Source organism: Danio rerio, chromosome 3, assembly GCF_052040795.2.
Source record: "Danio rerio strain M-AB ecotype USA chromosome 3, GRCz13ab, whole genome shotgun sequence".
Lineage (NCBI taxonomy): Eukaryota > Metazoa > Chordata > Actinopteri > Cypriniformes > Danionidae > Danio > Danio rerio.
The window spans coordinates 24347666-24363440 of record NC_141023.1 but is presented as its reverse complement, the minus strand read 5'-3'; the positions used below and the strand labels follow the sequence as shown (position 1 = coordinate 24363440).

The 15775-nt window shown below is 36.6% G+C and overlaps 2 protein-coding genes across 3 annotated transcripts in view; one reads left to right on the top strand and one right to left on the bottom strand.

Moving 5' to 3' along the window:
- The window catches only part of LOC147845623 (uncharacterized), an 807608-nt gene that overhangs the window by 520251 nt on the left and 271582 nt on the right, over window positions 1–15775 (bottom strand). The window lies entirely within an intron of this gene.
- LOC100535636 (protein shisa-9) overlaps window positions 8844–15775 on the top strand; it is a 121919-nt gene continuing 114987 nt past the window's right edge. For both annotated transcript variants that reach the window (XM_087244509.1, XM_087244508.1), the window contains exons 1-2: window positions 8844–9127; window positions 11739–12883. In XM_087244509.1, coding sequence (XP_087100635.1) covers window positions 12339–12883 — 545 coding nt within the window. In that variant the 5' untranslated portion in view covers window positions 8844–9127; window positions 11739–12338. The remainder of the gene's footprint in view (window positions 9128–11738; window positions 12884–15775) is intronic.

Here is a 15775-nt window from a genome sequence, read left to right as displayed (position 1 = left end):
CTCTCCGTTAAACAGCAATTGGGGGAAAAATAAAAAGGGGGGCTAAAAATTGAGGGGGGCTAAAATTTCTGACTTCAAATGTAGGTGAATTGGGTAAATAAATTGATCGTAGTGTATGAATGTGTGTGTGAATACAAGAGTGTATGGGGGTTTCCCAGTACTGAATTGCGAATGCAAGAGCATCTGCTGCATAAAAAAAAATGCTGAAATAGTTGGTGGTTCATTCAGCTGTAACGACCCCTGATAATACGGGACTAAGCCAACGAAAAATTAATGAATGAATGACTGAGTGAAATGTTAACTGTTCAAATATTCTGTAAGTTACTTTTTGAATTGTTCTTTTATGGATCAGAATTGAGAGTTAATTGTTAAATGCAACAAAAAACAAAATGAATGTCTTGAAAAAAGAATATAAATATAATTTACCAGCTGTATGTGTGAATGTCTGTAAACATTTGTAGCTTTAGCAATGATTATTCTGTTTAATTAATATGATGAGGACTATACAATAATATTTGACATTAGATTATTTATTTTCTGTACTTGAACACCTTGAAAGTTTTTTTTATTTTAAATTTTAAATAACCAAAAGTACTATTTATTTATTTTATTTGTATCTTCATTTCAGGTTATTTCTGTTGTTTTATTATTGTTCTTGTTTTATTAATGACACTTTACTGATGTAAAACTTCATATTTGTAAGATTAGAAAATTACACGTGTAATGAAATAAGTCAAAAGCAATGAGAATTTGGATTTAATAAATTTTTTTAAGGTAAATGGTTGCAAACAATGTGTATGGGCTTAATTTAAACAAACTAATTCAATTTAGTAATGTTTAACTTAATTTGTTTGCTTAAATTCATCTCACAAAAATGGTTTACAACCATTTACCTTAAAAAATGTAGTAAATTTTCAGTGACTATAAAATATTGTATAGCATTGAGCCCTGAGATTTCCCAGTCATGGGTTGCAGCTGGAAGGGCACCCACTGCGTAAAACATATGCTAGATAAGTTGGCAGTTCATTCCACTGTGGTGACCCTAGATTAATAAAGGGACTAAGTAGAAAATAAAATGAATGAATGAATGAGCTCTGAGAAAAAACAAAAACAACAACATTGTAATATGAAGTATTCACAATATGACAAGCTATTAAGAAAGTAGATAGGGTTTCAACATTGATTTTACATGAGACAGAATTAAATGAACAGAATTGTTAAAATCTGCCTTCATAAACACATGACCACCATCGCAATACACAAGGCATACTGCAATACACACATCATAGAACACAGACTGAATCTAGGTCATTCTTTTTTCAGACATAAATGGAAGGGCAACAAGATCTAGACCTGTGGAACAAATCAATAGGTGGTATAGAGTGACTCCACCACTTTGGGTTTGGTATTTTTGTCTCACGAGCTAAATCTGACAGAACTCTAGCTAAAAATATCCCAGCCGTGTTGTTTTCATTAAAAATAAATAATGATGAAAGATATAAATGGCTTTTGAATCATTCTAAAACTGCAAAATGCTCATTGTTTCTATGAAATGTATTTTATTCTACATATTTATACGAAGGGCGACACAGTAGCTCAGTGGTTTGCACTGTCACCTCACAGCAAGAAGGCCTGTGTGGAGTTTGCATGTTCTCCCCGTGTTGGCCAGTGTTTCCTCCGGGTGCCCCAGTTTCCCCAAAAGTCCAAAGACATGCGCTATATGTGAATTGAATATTCAATCTCTGTTTCGAATATCACAGTCAAGTGATCAGCTTTTTTTCTGTCTTTGTTTTTGATCTGTCACTTTTTTATTCTTGTAAAACAAAACTAACCCCTCCCCCCACAGGCTTTTCCCTTCTGGACTAGGAGTCAAAAGTAATTTATACTGACTGACAGCTCCTGACAAACAGAATGAGGGGGAGGCATTGGTGGAGGTGAAAAGATGAAGCATCGAAGTTGTTGGGATTTGAAAATATATGAGAGAAATAAAAGTGATTGCAATTCTGATGCACTGCTGTGAGCCAAATCTCATTCATTCATTCATTCATTTTATTTTCAGCTTAGTCCCTTTATTAATCTGGGGTCACCACAGTGGAATGAATCGCCAACTTATCCAGCTTATGTTTTACGCAGTGGATGCCCTTCCAGCTGCAACCCATCACTGGGAAACATTCATACACCAACATACACTACGGACAATTTAGCATACCCAATTCGCCTATAACGCATGTCTCTGGACTTGTGGGGGAAACTGAAGCACCCGGAGGAAACCCACACAAACACAGGGAGAACATGCAAACTCCACACAGAAACATCAACTGAGCCAAGGCTCAAAACAGTGACCTTCTTGCAGTGAGGCGAACGTACTACCCACTGCGCCACTGTGCTGCCCAAAAACCAAACACATTGAAACTAATTATGAATTAACTAATTAATGAGCGGCATGATGGCTCAGTGGGTAGCATTATCGCCTAATAGCAAGTAAGTCACTGGTTCAAGTCCGGGCTGGACCAGTTGGCACTTTTGTGTGGAGTTTGCATGTTCTGCTCATGTTTGTGTGGGTTTTCTTTGGGTGCTCCGGTTTCCACCAAAGACATGCACTATAGGTGAATTGAATAAGCTAAATTGGCTGTATGTGTATGAATGCAACAGTGTATGGGTGTTTCCCAGTGCTGGGTTGTGGCTGTTTGCGGTTCATTCTGTGGTGGTGACCCCTGATGAATAAAGGGACTAAGCCGAAGGAGAATGAATTTCAATTACTCGATGCAGTCATCACATTGATGTAGTGGATTGTTAAATAAATTAATTAAAATAAGCAATAAAAAATAAATAAGAAAAAATAAATAAGAAGCAGTATCAGAGGCAAAAAAGATTTAAAAGGAGGCTTGTAGACAGTTTTTATTAACTGAATGCATCTAAATTAAAATAAAAATAAAATTTGATGAACAAAAACTACTTGCTTGAAATCTAGAAATGCGGCCTGAAAAATTTTTTTTTTAAATATTAAAAAATAAAATTTGATATAGTCTGTTACAGTAAAATGACTTAACTGAAAAACAAACTTATTGAGAAAAATTACAAATATACTGAGAATAAAACATATATATAAAAATATTTTACTGAGATCAAATATTCATAAACAGCATATAAATAACAGCATATAATAAAGGTTTAATCTTAAATGTACCCCAATGGACCCATCTGAGACTGTATGGGTGTTTGCCAGTACTGGGTTGCAGCTGGAGGGACATCGGCTGTGTAAAATATGCTGGATAAGTTGGCAATTCATTCTGCTGTGACGACCCCGGATAAATAAAGAGACTAAGTCAAAGGAGAATGAATGAATTAATTTAAATTAATTGGCTCAATGTAGTCACTAGATTGATGTAGTTAATTGTCAAAGAAATAAATAATTTTAAAAATTATAATAATTAAATAATCAAGGCGAAAATGATTTAATAAGACGCTTTTTTGTAGACAATTTTCATTACTGAAAATCATCTAAAAGGAAATAAAAATAAAATATGATAAACATAAACTACTTTCATGAAATCTGGTATTGTGGCCTGAAAAAAAAATTGAACTAGCCTGCAAAAATGACTTAAACTGAACTGAACAAAAGAACAAACTTATAAAAAAAGAAATAAATATATAGAGAATTTAAAATATCTAAAAAAATTTTTTATTGAGATAAAATATTCATAAATAGTCTATGAATAAAACTAATAACTTAAATATACCCCACTTCACCCATCTGAGACTGTGCGTCATTTGAATTATGAATAAACGTTGTAGTTTATCTGAAATAAGTGCTGTTTCAATGTACTCACCACAATGTTGTTCCAGACCAAAAGTACATGACTTTCTGAAAGACGGCGCCCACTGACAATGTAGTCAGTGTAGTATATATGTCTAGTCATTAACATAAACTCTGATACAACATGATTAGTATTTTGGGGCTTTTTTTTGCACATCATTCCCTCATAGCAAACTAGCGGTAAGAGGGGCATGGTTGAGAATATTGTGAATGAAGTCTTCATCTGACGTCAACAGAGAAGTACCATCACCACCTTTGTTTTAAGGTAAGGGTTGCAAACGATTTATATGAGCTGATTTTAAACAAACAACAAGATGATAAGAAAAGGATAATTGTTGATCCATGCTGAGATGGATTGGAAGGTATAAATCCGAATCCTTCAATTTTCATATAAGGCACACCAATAATCACCAGTTTATCTTCATAATCACTAATAATTGTTTTTTTTATAACTTAATAACTACCAATTAAAGCTCTTCCACAGCAAATCACAGGTCTATAATATTCAGATTCTAGAAGAGATGAACCAAACAGACCGATAAACATGAAGCAAATGGGTACATGGGTTTATCCAAGGCCACTTGCCTCCATTTAGAAGAGGAATGGCATGATCAGTCCGGAGCGAGAGCGAGAGAGAGAGAGAGCGAGAGAGAGAAAGAGAGCGAGAGAGAGAGAGAGAGCGAGAGAGAGAGAGAGAGAGAGAGAGAGAGACAGAGAGAGAGTGTATCTGATTCTGAAATGATTAAAGATAAGTTTCCCCCGGCCTGAACGCTCATTGCCCCTTATTTCTCCCACAAGACCTCTGGACTCATCCGTTCCTTCCCTGTGGTGCTGCTTGTCTGCTGCACCACAGCAATAATTCAAAAACACAGAGCTGGAGAGAAGACCCGGAGAATGACTTTGAGTATGAAGAGGCTGTGCAGGAGAAAAAAAATGGAGAACAGCAGGTAAACAACCAAAGTCATGGCTACAGTTTACAGAGAACACCTTCAATGTTTTGTAAAACTAATAAAAACAAAAGGCTTTAATAAATAAAACTAAGAAATTGCTTGTGAATTTTACAATAAGCTACAAAAGGAATAACACATTTGAGTTAAATGTCACATTCTGAGGTAGACAAACTTTAAAAGCGTTTTCTCATGAAGCGTACTCCCAAAATCATTTTGACAATGTGATCAAAAGCGGGTAGACTTTGGATGGCGTGAGATGATTCCCCGTGGCCAGACTCGGGCTTGGTTTTTTTTTCCACACTCGCCGCCGCCGTTGGCTGTGGCCTGTTTTCTGAAACATCAGCTCTACAGATCAGCCCGTTTCAATGAGTCAGAAATATTTAAAAGAAATCAGAGCTCACGAAGCCAACGGCAACCACAACACTCCGCGAAAACATTATCATATATGCAAATAAATCTCTCATTCTCCCTCTGTTCCTGTTGTTCTTTAGTTGACCTCATTTATTTTCCTTTCTTGTTCTAGCTCTCATTAGGTGAATCTCACCAAAACTGTTGTTATCATGACCTTTTACAAATGATGACTGTATATTCATGACAGTGAAGCACATTTAAACCCAGCCTCCCAAAATGTCAGTTATAAACATGGTTATTAGAAATATTTAACTACTGTACCTTTATTTCTGCATTGTTCATGATACATTTTACTTTTCATATCACGTTAACAAGAGACACTATAAGGGATGTACAGTAGCTTATTTGTTGGTTATCCAGTTTTCTCTAGTTTATTAAAGGTCCCTTGACGTGCTTTGAGATATGCATTTTTATTCAGTGTTTGATGTAACACAAAGAGAGGGTGGGTTATAGTGGAGCTCCTCCCCTTAAAAAAAACAACCAATAGTGTTTGGTTTTTCACCGTTCTGGAGTGGTTAAGCTCTAGTGCATCAAATGAAAAGCAAATGAGAAGTGTATTAAAGTGGCGGGTCAAATACTAGAGCAGTTATGATTTGATGAGAAACTGAAATATGAGGTGACGTCAATAAAACCATTGATCCGTTCAGGCAGAAGTGACAGACTGCTACCTTTACATGTTTATATCGGTTTTATATCTTCCAAATATGAATTTTGTCACCGTTTTGGAGCGCACTAGCTTATAGATATCTTAAAAATGAACAATTCTGATGCTAACATCTAAAAATATATATTGTACAGGACCTTTACAGCTGAGTGGCTTGAAAATGTGCTTGTGAATACATTTTTGTAAAGTGAATTTGATTTCTACTTTATATTAAGTGGCCTTAACTAATTTGTACTTAGAATGAAAATAATAATTTGTTACAATGTACTTATTGTGTAAATACATATTTTTACAATGTACTTATGATTGATTAAATACCTGCATGTAATTACATCTGTTTTCTTTCTGTAAATACATTTGTCATTACACTTTTGACTATACCTTACACCTTATCCCATTTAAAACTACCCATACCACCAAACCTGTCCATAAACATACCCGTATCCCCCAAGAACAACAGAAGTGTTCTGCAATACATGAACACATTAGGTACATTGCATTTATTTTTTTGATGCAAGTAAATAGTAGTTAAAGTTACCTGTAATAGTAAGACCTGATGTTGTGTTGACCACTTTTAGAGTTAAATATCTGCTAAACACTGTGCTCAGTTTAATGTGATTGTAAAAGAAGGTAATTGTTGATTCTTGTACATATAAACAAAGTTTAGAAATAAAATGTCAGACGAATGGTTGTTAAAAAAGAAATGTGCAACCAAAAAAGAAAATTTACCATTTACTATACCTCAAGCACTTCCAAACCCTTATTGAGTTTCTTTATTCTGTTGAACGCAAAATCTGCTATTTTGAAAAAAAAGTGGAAAACCAATACTCTTTGACATCCATAACAGGGAAAACAAATACTGTGGAAGTCAATTATTACAGCTTTCTTCAAAATATCTAAATAACAGGTTTGGAACAAGTGAACGATCAGTAAATGTCCATTTAAATCACCTGTCTTCTCCATTCTGATGATTAGACATTTCTGTCAACAAACAGTTGAAGAGGAAAAGTAACCAGTAAGTGTATACAAATTTCAAGAGATCACACTTAGCTGATTATTGATTATAAAGTGTGCTTTGGCATGCTGTCTCAGAGTCAGGAGAGAGCCCTGAGCTCAGAAGATCCTTAAGCCTGGGGATTCCTCCGATTTTATTGGGAGAGAGGTAAGTCTGAGCTCAGCTTCCCTGAATTTGTTTCTTCTGCCTATTCCTTGGTTATTAGGGGTTGCCACGATGGAATGAACCGCCAGTTATACAGCATATGTTTATGAGGTGAATGGGCAGTATTAAAACCACTCATATACTGTGCCAATTTAGTTTGTTTAATTCACTTATACTAAATGTCTTTGGACTGTGGTAGGAAACCCAGGGAAGTACCCAGGGAAACACACGCAAGCACGAGGAGAACATGTTGACTTCACTCATATGAGTGGATTCTTTAAGGCGAAGGTAAGAAAATCTGGTTGTTTATATACATTTTGATTGGTAAATGATATGATAGCTAATGCGAGACCGGCCGTAGTCAATCATAAGCATGTGATCCTCTCGAAATTAGTTTATAAATAAGCTTCAATTGGTACCGGGCCGCATAAGGAATTATTAATTATTTCTGTTGTTTTTGAGTCTGAATGATCTTTTATTTAGAAAATCTTTTATTTTAAAAATGACCGCATTCTATCGCTTGCATCCCAAATTGAACCCACAAGCGACAAAATGAGTTATAAACAGACATCTTTAGAAAGTTTCTTTGCTGAGGGGAAAAGGCCCAGTGACGAACCCATGAACTGCCAAAGATACCTATTTGTCAATAAATCATGTGAAACCAGTATGTCGGTGCAAAAAGATCAACTGCTGGAGATCATGAATGACGGCAGCCTTTTAAAGGCAGTTTGCATATCGCGTCTTTTCTAGAGTTTGCGTAAGTTTTTTATTTTCAACGGATGTGCGCTGCCTGTGCAATGCACCCAGTTGAATGAATGCACTACTAGTCACGAGACAAGAACTGACCGATCAGCTTCAGCTTGTATGGACTATACACATATCGGTAGACTAAATATCACAGACAAACACAAAACACCAAACACCGCAGTGCTTAGTCATTTTCTCCATAAATAAAACTTGTATCAGAGTGACAGCAATGTTTTGTCAGCTTGTCATCCTCTGAGAAAACAGTTGATAGTCGACTAGCAACCTACGAACCACTGCCCCCTGTCCACAGTAAAATTGTCAAGTGTTGACCGGTCCACTGTGATAAAAAGGTTGGGTACCACTGCTCTATAAAATGCTGGGTTATTTAAACCCAAATAGGGCAAAATATGGACTAACCCAAACATTGGGCTAAATTTGGTCTTACTAATTTAATTGAAAAAATAACCCAGGAGTTAGGTTGGCCCATTTTACACAAGAATTGCTTTGCAATAGCCCTCATTTTTTAGAGTGTACACTACTGACTCTTTTGTGAGTCCATATTTCTTGTTCCTTCCTCTCCGTGATCCTTCCATTGCGTTAATCCCCTGCTGCTTTCTGCCCATCATCTCAGCCAAACCCCAAAAGAGCGCTGTACGCTTGCCACACACACGCACAGATCTGTGCCCTGCTGTCTCAGTAAACACTGCTGCAGTCATCTGTTGAACCATAAGATTTGGTTTTCAGTTCGGGAGAGATGGAAAGAGAGAGCCGCAATGAAAAACAGGCGCACAAAAAAAAAAAAAAAAAAGAGAGCAGATTGCAGGTTGTGGAGACAGTGAGAGCAGGTAAACATATGGCTGAAACAGAAAGAGACAGAAACAGGGGGAAACGACAGGAATATTTTTGAACAGTGAGAACAAAACATGGGACAAAGGAGGGAGAAGGTGTCAATGACAGAGAGGAAAAGAGAGAGGGGGGCGAGCCAGCAAACGAGATACGCTCATTCGCTCACGAGACAAACTGAGTGAGAGAGAGAGAGAGAGAGAGAGGGAGAGGGAGGGAGAGAGAAAGAGAGAAGGAGCGCAAGCAACTATCATTCGTTCCTGACTCCACACGGGAACACACCATCCCTGGAACACGGCTGGGAACGGAGGAACGGGAATGCACTGGGACGAAAAAACTGAGGAGAATAAAGATTACCTGCCATCTGTTGGTCTTCCTCACTCATCTGTCATCATCCACTGTCACTTTTTCTCTTTTTTTCTGAGGAGAACTTCTTCAGAGCCTCCAGTGAAAACACATACATATGGAGATATATCTATAACAATCCTATACATATATCAATATACAGTATGCCTGTTTTCATAAACAGCGTATGGGTAAGCCGATGGATTCAGATTCTACGCTTCAGAAGCATTTCCTCGGTTGTAGGAAGCTGATCTGTTGCATTCTGAGACGTGTGCATCTGCAACCGTGCTTCCACATGGAGAAAGACAGGCATAGAGCTTAGATCAGGTGCTTCAGGAGCTGGATTAGGTGTGCTGTTGTGTCTTTTAACGTGTGAGTGTGTGTGTGTGAGTGTTTGTGCTTTTGTGGGGGGTTTCAAACTGGAGAAAATATGGAGCCGTAGTGCTGAGATCCTCTTTTTTTTTCTTTGTGTGCATGTGTGTGTGTGTGTGGTAGGTTTAGAAGACAGCAAAGCAAGGAGTTGAAACTGCAGCAAAATGCCAGAAAACAAAAACAACAACAAGAACCCCCAACTCCCTTCCAAAAAAAGCCCAAACTAGAAAATGTGTTGTGTTGTAGCTCTGGAGACTTGTTACTTACTGGTGATTGAGTAGAAACTTTGCTTGAATAAACAGAAAGCAAACCAAATTCTGTACAGTGCATCTAGCTCAGGTTATTTCAATTTAGAGTTTGCAATTATGGACATTTGTGTCTTGTGTCTGAGATTATTCTCCTCGAGTTTGAGTTGGAAATGGCAGACTTTGGTGTCTTCTGTCTCAGATGTTTTATTATTTATTTTTGGAGGAATACACAAAGTGGATGAGTTTAAAATGATAAACTTTTGGTGTCTTTTTAGTGTCTTCAGATGCTTCTCCTGATATTTTTAGAGAAATAAACAGAAAGTGGAAGAACTAATGAAGAAAGTGAATATTGCGACTTAGATCATTTTAATGTGAAATGAGTCTAAATTGGCAGACATTGGTAACTGTTGTCATTTGTTAATACCTAAAATGTTTTTGGGAGATATTAAAACATGTAATTTGGATATCTATATTGAATAGTTTTGATTTGGATGAGAAATTAGTTCAAGTTTATTTTGAATTGCTTACTTTGGTGTCTTTGGTCAAATATCTTCTACAGTGTCAATGAAAAGTGAATTAAAATATGAATAGAGTAGCATATATGTCTCTAATTTAGATGATAAATGAGTTTGAGCTCATATTGAAATGGCTGACTTTGTGTGTTTGGTCTCAGATGTTTCTCCTAAAATTTCTTTAAAGAAATAAAGAAGAATAATGTGCCTAGTTGATTTCTCAGATAGTTCAACACTTTAGTTAAAATTGTAATAATTTTGGTGTTTTTTTCTCAGACATTTCTCTTAAAATATATTTGGAGGAATAATCAGCAAACTTTTTTTTTTCGCATGGTATAGCTCAAGTCATTTTGATATGGACAACAAATTAATTTGAAATTATATTGAAATTTCAGATTTTGTTATTTAAGATCTTCTCATTTTTTGTTTAATTGAAAAAACACGCAGAGATCTTACTAATAACATCTACGGCATGTAACAAGTACAAGGTTTTCATTCTGAAATTTCATACTTTGATGTCTTGCTCAATTCAGAGCACAGTTTGAGACTATTGAGATCTCTATCTCAACTCTCCTGAAGCGTCTCAGCAGCAGACGCTCTCCTTTTAATAGAGATTGTGGTCTAGAAGAGAGAATGGAGATGTTAAAGAGATCTCATTTGTGATTACTTTTTCCTGCGGGGACTGCAAGTGTGTTTGTGAGCAAGCGAGGAGTGGAGAGAGTGTGTGAACAAGACAGAATATCTGATCAAAAGTGGCCAATGTGAGATACAGCTGCATACTCACACACAGAATAGAGTTCAGCAGATCAGCACAACCACAGTTAATAAGAATTAGTGTTTCGGCCATTAATCAAAAGCAATCCACTGAAAAACAATATGTGATATTGTACATTATGAGATTTAAAAGGGATAGTACATCCAAAATGGAAAATTTGGATATAATTTATTCACCCATTTGCTTGTTCCAAACTTGTTTGAGTTTCTTCCGTCTATTGAACTCAAATGAAAATATATTATAGGTTGCTGGAAACTGGTAACTATTGGGTTTTAGCTTTTTTGAAAATATCTTTGCGTTCAACAAGAAACAGATTTGGAACAAGTCAAAGGTAATTAGTTAAAACATTTTGGGTGAACTATCCCTTTATGGGTTAACATTTATATATATATATATATATATATATATATATATATATATATATATATATATATATATATATATATATATATATATATATATATTTATACATTTAGTAACACTTTATTTTGATGGTCCATTTGAGTATTAATAGACTGTAAGCTTAATATTTGTTGATATTGCTCCTTCAACAGACATTTAACTGACTATAAGAAACTTTGCAAGTACATGTCAACTCACACTAACCCTAACACCAACCTAACAGTCTACTTATAATCTATTGAGAATTAGTTGGCATGTAGATGCAATGTAACTTATATTCAACAAACAGACCATCAAAATCAATTGTGACAATATATTTTTAAATGTGTCCACAAATATTGCAAACATTTATATAAAAATGACTATATTTGACTGAAAATATACATAAATTAACTAAAATAATGCCAATTCCAATAATCTTTAATCACATTTTTTTTTTAAATCATGACCTAGAACTAGATTGTATGACGGCATGTTTGTTGTTTTGTCACAGGGGACCGAACTGAGCAGAAGGAAGACACCCTGATCGTGAAAAACAACAAAATCATCTGGAGGACTGAAGAACAACAGATATTCCTCTGAGAACTGAACAGTGCTAAAAGCTGAGAATGACTTGTGGAATACCTCCAAACTGTAGTGTGAGGCGTCACACAATGTTCAGTGGGACAAAGATTACGGATAAGGCTTGAGTCTAACGGCGTGATTCCTTCAGGCTTCTGAGTTGGAATTACACCAAGTGCTGTTATTTTTTTCTTTCTTGGGCCACGAAATAGTTTGTCTTGGGGTGAGATCCTCGAATTTGGAGTCTCTCCAAAGGGGAGGAATCTTGCTCTCTCTCTCGCTCTCTCCCTGTAGTGATGACAACAGCCAGCGTGTTGTGTGCTGAAGTGCTCTCCGTCTCACTCCCTGATGGGGGCTGCTTTTCCTGTATCAGCTCGCCGGACAACAAGTCAGCATTAAACCTGCTCTAAACTTGGAGACAGAACACCTCAGCAAATTTGGTTCAATTTAACTAAACTCCACTGGTTTTAACTGTCCCCTGTGGCGCTGTTGCATCCTGGAATACACATTGAGGGATTACTCGAAGAGGATCATGGCATCCTCACACCTGTTTTTCAATTTGTTGACTGCAGTTTGGCTGTTGAGCTATGTTTCCTATGGTCAAAAATCCAACACTGCCAGCACAGGTGTGCAAGCCACCAACCGGACGGCTGCGCCGTCTGGCGCCCCTGAGGTCACGCTTGCGACCCCGGGATCAGAACCGGAAGAAATTCCAGCAGCCGGGAGCCGTTGTTGGGGTTACTATGACGTGATGGGCCAATGGGATCCCCCGTTTAACTGTAACGCAGGAATCTACCTGTTCTGCTGCGGCTCCTGCTACTATCGATTTTGCTGCCAGTTTAAGGTCCACAGTCTGGATCAGACGTCTTGTTCTAACTATGACACTCCGGTGTGGGCCAATACAGGCAAGCCGGCGGCTCCGGTGACCGATGTCCAGGAGGAACCAGATCGAGATCGCACTCACATGATCGTCTATATAATATGTGGAGTGGTAGCCATCATGGTGCTGGTCGGGATCTTCACAAAACTGGGCCTGGAAAAAAGCCAAGGAGGACAGACGGACATGACCAACTCCAGGTGAGTGGGTGTGAGGATGAAGTCACTGCTCAGAGGTTGCTTGATTTGGGTGTATTTCTCAACATTGCAATAGAAGTTGCTTGTTAAATTTGGAGAAATTTTAAATTAGACAACTGTTGCAGTAGAAGTTCTGAGCTATACTGTGTCTTGTGATCTTGGTACCAAACATTCATATCTCAAAGTTGTGATCATACAGCCGACTTGCATCCTGCTCAATTTGTGCACAGTATGAGATCTCTGGAAGTGTCTCAACAGCTAAATCAAAGAACAAGGATTTAAGCAAATTCTCTAACTGTTTGCATGTAATCTAATTGTAAACAAGATCTGCAAAACCACAGGAGAAGCTTATTGAGTTCATTTAAAACTTTTTTTTTAAGCAGCTTGAAGACTATTTCTCATTACAACATCAGTCTGAAAATAGTCGACATTGAATTTTTAACCCTAAAAAACCATAAAGCCAGCCAGCACAAGATCTTAGGTATTTGTTTAAAGTTTTTGGTTAGCTGGTTTGGCTTCTTTAAACCAGACTTTGCAGGTTTGGATTCATCTGTTGTGCATCAAACAAAAACAAATCTCTCTCTGATCTAAAAAAGGTCAAAGACAGGATGCAATATCACAAGATGTGACCTTTAAATGAACACAAAACAAAACACACAAGATTTTTGCTATTATATTCTTGATATTGACATCTGAAATTACATTTCCTAGATAAAGATTTTCATTTGCTTGCTGAAGGAATTTCTGGCACTGTTTTAATTTCTTTATAAGTTATATACTTAAAATTCCTAAAATTACACTGTGAATGCTGACTAATCCAGGACTACATGGTTTGGTCTAGAAAAACTAGGAAAAACTAAATACAAAAGATGAAGATGCAAAGACAAGAGCTCTATCCTGAATAAGGTGCTGCTGAGAACTACTAAAAAGGTGCAGTGAGAGCTAAACATCCGAGACTATTATTTGTTATGATCAGTGATTTGGTCTGTCTGTAACCCTGGACTAGCCCCCATTTTGTTACAACAACCTTTTATTAAAATGTGGCACAAGTTTGATATTCCTTAATTAACTGGACCTACAGTATCAAATTATCATTCACTGTTAGCATACCAATGAAAACTATGAATGATTGCTTTTAATTATTTGTATTTTTGAGAATGCTTTGATGATGGCAAAATATGTATAAAACATTATGAGGTTGAGCACTAATGAAGAACTGCAGTGAGAGCTAAACATCCAAGACTAGTAGCGGTTATGATCAGTGGTTTGTTTGTCTGTAATCCCGGACGAGCCCCCACTTTGTTACAACCACCTTTTGTCAGAAATGTGGCACTAGGTTGATATTCCTTGGTAAATTAAATGGACCTACAGTACCAAAAAATCAATCAATTTTAGCATGCCAATATAAACATTGAGTAATTGTTTTTAATTATTTAAATTTTGTGAATGCTTTGATAATGGCAAAGTTGGTATAAACCTTATGAGATTGAGAACTATGAAGAACTGCAGTGAGAGTTAAACATCTGAGATTAATAGTTGTTATGATCAGTGGTTTGTTTGTCTGTAATCCCGGACGAGCCCCCATTTTGTTACAACAACCTTTTTTCAAAATGTGGTACTAGGTTGATATTCCTTGGTAGATTAAATGGACCTATAGTACGGAAAAATTACTCAATGTAGGCATGCCAACATAAACTTTGAGTAATTGCTTTTAAATATTTGTATTAGGTTTGTATAAAACTAGCTAAACTCAATTTAATATTACTCAAAGATCCATGCTTTAATGTAGAGCTTCATTACAATGTAAAGCTATACAATGCTAATTTCTAATAATAGTTTTAATATACTAATATACTAAACATTAATAAATAAATTTATAATATAATTTTAAGATAATATTACTTATTTGATTCTGCAATTTTTTTATTGTAATAACTTTTAATTGTTTAATATATTTCAAAATCCACATATGCCCTTGAGGAAATAAATCCCAGTGTTTTGAATGGGACAGCATCATCATAAACGTTAATGGTTATTTCTCAGAGCCTAGCTTTTGTTCAGATGAAAGTGTACAGTGCTAGCTGTAATCAGTGCAAAAAGAAGCAGTTTTAGTACTCCTCTCTTATGTGTTCTGACTTTATGACAGCTGTAAAAAGAGAAATAACTATTTTAAAGCACTCAAGACCATCGTAATGTAAATAAAGTTGACACTTTGGTCTCTTTTCAGTAGCGTAGCGTTGTCCTCCGGGGAAGGGAAGAGTGGGACGTCAGTTCAGCTATCTGTCTCTCATCCTTAATGTGGCATGGCAGACAGACACCATCATGATTTAATGAGGGCTATTGATAAGGGCTGGAAGCATGCCATGCCCGAGATAGAAAGTGCGCGCAAAAGGGAATGGATGATAGATTATTTGCTGTCTGATGATTTTGGGTGGTGGGGAGGGTAAAAACAAATTCTTTACAGTTTGTGACGAAATAAAATAATAGACACATGACAGAGACATGTTTTTGAAAGTTTATGAGAGTTTCTTTTTGTTAAGGATGTACATTGGTTCTTGTACACACTGAGTTATCTATGTGTGTGTGTGTGTGCTTGTACAATGACAGGGCAAGTGTTAGAAGGGCAAGCTAGCGAGCTCTGTAGCCAGCTTGTTGTAATTTAACACGATTTATCATAGGAAAGCTTAATGAGGCTCGATAAATGGGTGCCAAAAGTAACAAATAAAGTGTGTACATCATAATGGCGGGACACAACATATCTAGTGTGTGTTGGGGCGAGATACAGAGGCACATAGAGGAGAGGGAGAGAGAGATTCTATTGACCAGCTCTGAGAAATCCAATGAGGCCAACATGACCGGTTTCATCCAACACAAATGACGGTCAGTATAGAGACC